Source organism: Octopus bimaculoides, chromosome 9 (assembly GCF_046866305.1).
Source record: "Octopus bimaculoides isolate indiv1 chromosome 9, ASM4686630v1, whole genome shotgun sequence".
Classification (NCBI taxonomy): Eukaryota; Metazoa; Mollusca; class Cephalopoda; order Octopoda; family Octopodidae; genus Octopus; species Octopus bimaculoides.
In genome coordinates this window covers 24,564,044-24,573,881 of record NC_142936.1, presented here as the reverse complement: position 1 = coordinate 24,573,881, position 9,838 = coordinate 24,564,044, and the positions used below count along the sequence as shown (strand labels likewise).

The 9,838-nt window shown below is 35.1% G+C and overlaps 1 protein-coding gene across 3 annotated transcripts in view; it reads right to left on the bottom strand.

Moving 5' to 3' along the window:
* Positions 1-406: 406 nt before the first annotated feature.
* LOC106884214 (uncharacterized) overlaps positions 407-9,838 on the bottom strand; it is a 58,681-nt gene continuing 49,249 nt past the window's right edge. For all 3 annotated transcript variants that reach the window (XM_052970505.2, XM_014935465.3, XM_014935464.2), the window contains exon 2: positions 407-3,134. In XM_052970505.2, the coding sequence (XP_052826465.1) occupies positions 570-2,510 (1,941 nt within the window). In that variant the 5' untranslated portion in view covers positions 2,511-3,134 and the 3' untranslated portion in view covers positions 407-569. The remainder of the gene's footprint in view (positions 3,135-9,838) is intronic.

Here is a 9,838-nt window from a genome sequence, read left to right as displayed (position 1 = left end):
ACGTTTCGAGCTACGTTCTTCAACAGAAAGAATACGGAGAAAACAAGGAGAAAAACAGGGAGAAAAAAAATTGAATGGTTTGGTCAACGATCTATAATATATATATATATATATATATATATATGGGCTGCTCTCTGTCCCTTTGAATAAATACTTAATAAATAGAACGACACGTAAAGCATGACTTAACTTCAGGCTTCATTTCGAACGCTCTATCATTGCTTTTCCATGAATCAGCGACCAGTTACCAGCAATCTATTGCAACCATTTGGTTTACTTTACCACAAAATATCTATGTTCGAGCTCAGGAAACAGCCTCAGTTCCACCACAGATGTATCACAGCCCTGTGTAAATTTAGAACAACTGAGAGCAATGGGGTGATGAAGTAGGCGTTTGAAGATTGAACAATTTCGAAATTAGCTTTTATCTTTTTCCTTAAATTCTTCAAAAATTTAAACATTAGAAACAGAGACAGTGACAAAGAAAGAGAAAAAGTGAAAGAGGGAGACTGAATTAATTATATCAATTCCCAACACATTAAAAGTATCAATCTATTAATAAAAAAATATCAAATACAATAACAATAAGGTTTCAGGCTCTTTTCGTTCACGCAAAATGATTGATTACCATAACGGTTAATCCGATAAATATCCCCAAGTATTTCCATAGAATTCACAGTACGAACATTGACCATTGCTTCAAAAATAGCATCACTGGGAGTAACTTTCATTGAAATAATATATAATCCAAGTGGATCGTCATACGTCAATTGAAAACCTAACAGTTTTGGATTCTTTTTAATCTTAAGTGATCCCGATGGACTTTGTTTTTGTACATTTAATACAGAGAAAAAATTAAGTTCAGCGCATACATTGCGAAACTTTTCGGTCAATGAATTGACAGACTTTAACATATATTTTGAAAGATCCGAAACAATTGCTTCCTTAGGATCAATGTCTGTTGTTTTGTAGCATGCGCAGAACTGTTGTGGTATTCCTGCTTGCGCGCATGTTCTTGCTTTTGAAATTGATTCAAATAAACTAATTGGTTGGAAAATTTGATTGTTGCTTCTAGATGTCTTTGAATGGGATTTAAAATTACCATACAAAATATCTTTAACAGTTTCATGAGTGTCAAAAGGTGACGTTAAGTATTCACTGTTTTGTTGAAGATTACTTACAATTGTTGGATGTTTGCGTTTAAATTTTTCTGGTGCTTTCAGAATAAATAATGGCATTTTATCTTCAATGCGTCCAATAAGTGTTCGCCGAAACCAGTCAAATCTATGTCCATGATCACTTATGAAGAAAAGAAAACTATTATCTAAAAAGCCTTCGGAATTGAGAACTTTAAAAAACTCAAGAAAGTCATTGTCCGCTATTTCAATCATGTTTAAATAATCATGACTGATTTCTGTAATCCAGGAAAGACCAAAGAGAGGCATTTGGTGATAATAACGGCGAAGGAAACTGAGGAAATAATTTACTACTAACATATGTTTTGGACTACCGCCATGGCATAAGTTTGAAACTTTCCCCAGGCGGACTTTTTTATTTTCCAAAGCAAGCCACACAGGACCCAACATGTTTTTTACTGGATGAACAGCCTCAAAAGATAACCAAAATGGCCGCATGTAGTGGTCAGTAGGTTGTTTAAGAAATCCCTTATCTAGGTAATTGAATAAAGAAATGATGGGTGCATCCTCTGAAAACATTGTAACATACTGGCATTTTGAAAAATTCTTCCACAACAATGGGTAGCCATCAAAAAAATTGCTTCCCACTGGGGTTTTATGAAGTTCATATGTGTATTTCCCTGTCAGTAATGGGATCAGGTTTGGGAATGTATTTTCACCGACTTTAGTGTAGCCTTTAAAGGCAAAACCTCCCAGAGTTTCAGTTAAATATTTATATGTTTTGGGAAGTTTCCTTACTGCATTTAATCTTGAAAGAGAATCAATCCCAAAAATTAAAACATTGTATGGTGCTTGGGGACAGTGAGAGGGTCGTTTAATTTTCTGAAAGGTTTTCTTCGAAACATGAGCATGAAGATGGGTAAATGAGCGCCGATTAATGTCGTGACAGATGATAAGGAAAAAATCTTCAGGTACATCAGCAGGTAATTGAATCCAAACTGGTTTCTTGAAATCCACATGATCATCGTCTTCATGAGTTCGATACACACTCTGGTAACTACAGTTTAGAGTTGCTATAGAGAAACCAGCTTCTTTGGCAGCCGTTTCATTAAGTTGTAGTAAACCCGTCTTGTTAAAGAAGGTTAAGTCGGCTTTGAGAGAGCAATGCAACGGTTCTGGGTGGAATATATAATCAATAATAGCTTTATCGTAAGGGTCAATGTTTGGCAACTGACATTTTATGTCAACATCGCTCTTCATAAATTCAGGATCAGGGAATTTCAATACCGAATATGCTGAATAAATTACAATCAATAGGATAAGGGAGAGAGCGATCCTCTTTGTACATCGGTTATTCATATTGAAAACGAACATTTTAAGGAAGGTAACTGTAGTACAGCTGATCAATAAGAATAATTAAAAAGATGAACAATGAAAATGAAGATCATAGCACAGCCCAGCTGAAATGTCACCGAAGAATCGAGGAATGGCAGCAGTTTTCAATAAAAATTCAAATTTATTCACTGGGCAGGTAGTGGATGGGGTAATGATGAAACTGACTTTGATTGAGGTAATTTGGCGAAAAGATGGAAGAATGTTACTGTACAACGTATTCAGCAGCTAAGGGAAAGGCTGTCCTTGTAAAAAAAAACAAAAAAACCCCCAGAAAAACGTAGTTCATAGCACCATATTTATGGCAGCTTGCTGAATATACTCTTTTCTCCGCTTTCTTTTAATGTAGAGGAATGTTATAGGACCGATCGCAGCCTCATATTTCCTCCTGGAAATATTCCTCGTTCGGATTTCCCTTTCGTTTCCAGGCTATTTGGAGGAATTGCAGTTCATTGATGTTATTACAGCTGTCTGCTACCTCTTTTGAAAATATTCTCGTTCTCCACACTTGCATGTTGTAATGTCAGTCAGATAAAAGGCACATGGAATGGTATCAGTCAAAGAAATCGATGCAACGCTTGTGATTCCGTATCCACATCTTCGTTTCTGCCAAAAGAAATGAAAAAAAAAAAAATATATATATATATATATATAAACAAAGAACAAAATCTACTACTACTACTACTACTACTACTACTACTACTACTACTACTACTACTACTACTACTACAACTGCTGCTGCTACTGCTACTGCTACTGCTGCTGCCGCCGCCGCACTAATTTGCAATAACTCTGCTTCCACCTAACCTTACAGCTGAAACATTTCAGATGCGTTTCTGCGCCTGCTAGAAACAATAGCAGGCAAATCTCTCTTTCAAATCTCAACGATAACAACAAAAAAAAACAACAAAAAAAATTCATATAAAATATACTGAAGAATAGAATGTAGTCCTTGATACGGAAAAAAAACAGGATGGTCACAGTTAGAAAATCTTTGATCAATAGATCTATAAGGTCTACCTGAAGAATAGAATGTAGTCCTTGATACGGAAAAAAACAGGATGGTCACAGTTAGAAAATCTTTGATCAATAGATCTATAAGGTCTACCTGAAGAATAGAATGTAGTCCTTGATACGGAAAAAAACAGGATGGTCACAGTTAGAAAATCTTTGATCAATAGATCTATAAGGTCTACCTGAAGAATAGAATGTAGTCCTTGATACGGAAAAAAAACAGGATGGTCACAGTTAGAAAATCTTTGATCAATAGATCTATAAGGTCTACCTGAAGAATAGAATGTAGTCCTTGATACGGAAAAAAACAGGATGGTCACAGTTAGAAAATCTTTGATCAATAGATCTATAAGGTCTACCTGAAGAATAGAATGTAGTCCTTGATACGGAAAAAAAACAGGATGGTCACAGTTAGAAAATCTTTGATCAATAGATCTATAAGGTCTACCTGAAGAATAGAATGTAGTCCTTGATACGGAAAAAAAACAGGATTGTCACAGTTAGAAAATCTTTGATCAATAGATTTATAAGGTCTACCTGAAGAATAGAATGTAGTCCTTGATACGGAAAAAAAACAGGATGGTCACAGTTAGAAAATCTTTGATCAATAGATCTATAAGGTCTACCTGAAGAATAGAATGTAGTCCTTGATACGAAAAAAAAACAGGATGGTCACAGTTAGAAAATCTTTGATCAATAGATCTATAAGGTCTACCTGAAGAATAGAATGTAGTCCTTGATACGAAAAAAAAACAGGATGGTCACAGTTAGAAAATCTTTGATCAATAGATCTATAAGGTCTACCTGAAGAATAGAATGTAGTCCTTGATACGGAAAAAAACAGGATGGTCACAGTTAGAAAATCTTTGATCAATAGATCTATAAGGTCTACCTGAAGAATAGAATGTAGTCCTTGATACGGAAAAAAACAGGATGGTCACAGTTAGAAAATCTTTGATCAATAGATCTATAAGGTCTACCTGAAGAATAGAATGTAGTCCTTGATACGGAAAAAAAACAGGATGGTCACAGTTAGAAAATCTTTGATCAATAGATCTATAAGGTCTACCTGAAGAATAGAATGTAGTCCTTGATACGGAAAAAAAACAGGATGGTCACAGTTAGAAAATCTTTGATCAATAGATCTATAAGGTCTACCTGAAGAATAGAATGTAGTCCTTGATACGGAAAAAAAACAGGATGGTCACAGTTAGAAAATCTTTGATCAATAGATCTATAAGGTCTACCTGAAGAATAGAATGTAGTCCTTGATACGGAAAAAAAACAGGATGGTCACAGTTAGAAAATCTTTGATCAATAGATCTATAAGGTCTACCTGAAGAATAGAATGTAGTCCTTGATACGGAAAAAAAACAGGATGGTCACAGTTAGAAAATCTTTGATCAATAGATCTATAAGGTCTACCTGAAGAATAGAATGTAGTCTTTGATACGGAAAAAAAACAGGATGGTCACAGTTAGAAAATCTTTGATTAATAGATCTATAAGGTCTACCTGAAGAATAGAATGTAGTCCTTGATACGGAAAAAAACAGGATGGTCACAGTTAGAAAATCTTTGATCAATAGATCTATAAGGTCTACCTGAAGAATAGAATGTAGTCCTTGATACGGAAAAAAAACAGGATGGTCACAGTTAGAAAATCTTTGATCAATAGATCTATAAGGTCTACCTGAATAGGACTGACCCGGGGTCTAAAAACACTAGAACAACAACGTTTTTCAATCATAATTACCAACAGTAAAGCTGAATCAATTTTAAGTACTACTACTACTACTACTACTACCACCACCACCACCACAACCATCACTACTACTACTACTACTACTGCTGCTGCTGCTGGAGGTGGCGGTGGTGATGATGGTAGTGGTAACAGCAGCAGTAGTAGTGATTGTAGTAGTAGTAGCATTTGTTGTTTGTAAAATCATTGATATATATATATTAGTGTTGCACGTTCGTTAAGTGGGTCGAGAAACATGTGTTTATGACGTATCACTAACTAGACATCCCTCTTACACATACATCTCTAACTATCACCCACAAACATATACACAATTCTGTTTAGACGCTCTCCTTTGCAGAACTCTTCTTACTGGAGATATTGAAACATCATTAAAATATTTCCATTACATATGATAAGTGATATTGAGCTTACTGATACTACATACTTGCAACATCCTCTTCACATTCTAATATCAACATCTCTCTCTCTCTCTCTCTCTCTCTCTCTCTCTCTCTCTCTCTCTCTCGCTATCTATCTATCTATCTATCTATCTATCTATCTATCTATCTATCTATCTATTTGTCTGTCTGTCTGTCTGTATATATGTCTGTCTATCTATCTGTCTGCACGTCTATATATATATATATATATATATATATATATATATATATATATATATATATATATATATATATATATATATATAAAATCTGTTAATTAATCATATATTAGTTAATATCGATTAATTATCAGGAGGCCAGCACATCTAAAGAATCAAAGAGATTCAGAAATATTATCTGCAATCTCAGGGGATTAAGGTACATTTTAAAAAATAATGTCGACCACTAACGTGGACAATTAATGCGCTAGAAATAGATCACATCTTGTGTCTATTAAGACCTAAATTGTTCTCAACATGAAATATAGCAGCATACCAAACCGTGAGCGGGCAAGACATTTACAATCACCTAAAAAAGCATTATTAAACAGGAACCGGTTTCGGATTTAACAAATTCTTACCACGCGTGCATATGGTTCTGCTAATTACAGCTTAATGTAACCGCACCCATGGCGGTGGGCAACTCTGTATACGATTCTGATGATTGCGGTTACATTACAAATCAGGCTGAAGAGGAATAGACAAATGGTAAGAATTTGTTAAATCCGAAACCGGTTCCTGTTTAAGAATGCTTTTTTAGGTGATTGTAAATGTCTTGCCCGCTCACGGTTTGGTATGCTGCTATATTTCATGTTGAGAACAATTTAGGTCTTAATAGACACAAGATGTGATCTATTTCTAGCGCATTAATTGTCCACGTTAGTGGTCGACGTTATTTTTAATATATATATATATATATATATATATATATATATATATATATATATATATGTATATATGTATGTATGTATATATATATACATACATATATATAGTTAAAAAAAGACAAAAAACAATAACAAAAAACAACGTGAGGACGTTATACAGTGCTACCGTATCAAGCTAGCAGAGCTCACATCTATCCAGGATATCGAAATGTAAAAGTGAAGTGATATGAATTCACCAAGTCGCACACATGCATGTGGTTGCGATGCGTGTGCCTGGTGTACTCTTATCAGACGGATAGTCAAGATGGCTCCGTGTATTTGTACTCTAGTGTCATTTTGATGGCATGTGCTGCTCACTCATTCACTCAGTCACTCACTCACTCACTCAACAACAACAACAATAACAAGAATGATAATAATAGAGAGATAAACACGCTAGCCGTGCCAGTTATAAATTACATCATAATAAACTGGAAGATTAGTGAATTGAGAAACTTGGATAGAGAAACTATGAAACTATTAAGAGCATACCGAAGTCACCCCTCCAAAGCAAACACAGACAGAGTACATCTGCCCCGCTCAGAAGGAGGCCGTGGCTTGACGCAGATACAGAACTACTATAAAATAACAACAGTTGGACTACAAAAATACTTAGAAACAAAAAGTGGACGATTGCTACACGTAATAAAGTAACACGAAAAAAAAAAATAGAAGAAAATGCTTTTCTCTATGCGCCGAGTGACGATGAAATAGAAAATAAATACAGACTATACTGAAACACCAATATCAGATGACAACATGACAGAAATTATGAAAGACACACACGCACGCACGCATACACACACACACACACACACACACACACACACACACACACACACAAAACAACAATATGAAAACAGAGCTACAACATACTAAAGAAAAAATGGAGAGAAAAATGGTCATTATCGTGCAAGGCTTGAGAGAGAAGTGAGCCTAAATGAAAGACAGCAATGGATGAAAAACTCTGAACTAAAAGCAGAAACTGAAGGACTTATTCTCGTTGCACAAACAACTATAAAAACAAAATAACGAAAACAGGCCTTAACACCAAATGCAGAATATGCAACCAACACAATGAGACAGTTGACCACATCATCTGTGGCTGTCCACTCCTTACCAAATCTGAATATACATATATACAGGTATGACCGAGTAAGTAACTATATCAACTGGGCAATATACCAACACTACAACATAGAAACCTGGACAGACAACACGACACACTATCTAAAATACAGTCATGCAAAGAACAGCCCACATCCTACGCAAGACACTAGCAATTGAATTTCACTACTACCTCCTCCCACCTCCAAATCCGCAAATACAAAGCACATTCTACACAAACACTAATGCAATAAAAGACTCAATCCAAGCTCCGTAACAAATGCAATGCAGTACCAGAAAGGGTCTGTACTCCCCCAACACCAACAAAAACAAGTGCAAGAACTGAGGCAGCGATTGAAGGAAACGGAAGCCTTAGAATTAGATAACTGGGAGACAGTAGGTAGAACCAAGCTTTAAGGAAAACAAAAGATAAAATTAAACAGCGTGATTGATAAAATGACCAATGAAAACATTAAGGATGCAAATACTGAGATTAGCAGGTGTAATCGTAGTTGCAAAAGTGTTAGTGAAAAAGAAAGGACACCATGATGGAAAAAGTGGATATTAATGAGACTTAGTGGCCTTAGTGGATATAAGTAAATTCGACAAGTGGAAGCAAAGTAAATTAGAAAGGAAAGGTAGAATAGAGGAAATATATCACGTAAGGAAGAATGGAACTGGAATACCAATCGGAGAACTAAAACAGGGAGTAGAGGCAAAATCTGTCAAAATCAGAAAATACGAAGAAAGAAACAACCAATCGCCATTTTTAAACAATAGAGAAACGCTCATTTGATAGGCATGAAAAATAAGAAAAATTATGTCAAAAGCAAAATTCTGAAATTTTTCGGAAAATAAGCTATTTAGGGATAAATGTGGGAATATAATAAAGGACAGAACTAGATCTGGTTCGTAGCTTCTGGGTAAAAGAGTTTATAACCTACCATGAAACCATAGTGATACAACTAAATAAGTGTAAGTACCTATGTGGCCAACAAATGGAGGACTATGTCCAATACTAAAAGACTAACTAAAATGTAATGTTGCTTTGGTTCACTGACCAATGTACGTGTTTACCAATTCTGTGGTTGCCGCAAAACAGGGAGAATTGCAGAAGAGGTATACCAACAGTTATATGTGAAACACTTAATGCCTGATAAACAGAAAGGCTGTCAAAAAAAAGAGTAATGAAACAAAAGAACAATTAATGATTGACAAAATGGTCATGAAAAAATTGACTAATTCATGAATCGCGGAGATCGATCTTAGAAAAACGTACGACTCAGTCCCAAATGTTAGAAAATACAATGTGTTGTTGGAGAGTAGAATTTTTAAGTGGGAAGAGGGCAAGATTAACAGAAAACCAATTAAAAAAATCTTTCAAGGGCATCTTCTCTCCTATCTTGTTTATGATTATATCGATCCTTTTGTCAATTATATTACCCAAAGCTAAGGAAGGGTACTCATTGGTAGAAAAGAACAAGAGAAAAGTAAGCGATCGATCTATGGACAATTTGAGGCTTCGTGGTAAACTCAATGTGACCGAATTCCTTAGCGCGAAATGTAGAAATATTTAGAAACGATGTTGGGATGACTTTTAAAAACGGTGCTATGGTCGGTATGAAGTGGAGAAAACTCATAAAAAGTACTGGAATCGATATCTGATTAATGACGAAACTATAAAATCATTAAACGCAGAAGAAACAATCTGGGAATCCTGAAAGCGATAAAATTAAAAATAGAGAAGTGAATGAAAAACCTTAGTAAAGAATATTTTTGCAGAATGAAGACTTGAAAATCGAAACTGAATGCAGCAAACAAGTAATCAATGCGAGGGCAAAACCCTAATACGGTATCGAACAGAAATTATTGAGTAGAGAAAGGATACGCTGAAGCATATCGATAGGAAAACAAGTGGGTAGTTTCCAATGAACAGAATCATTTACCTACAATATACATATTATAGACACAGGAAAAGATCAGAACAAGGAAGAGGGTTAATGAGTGTTAAAGCGATAGTATTACTAGAGATGACAAGCTTAGGGTTCTATCAAGAATAAATAGAAGTAACACTCCTTTAAG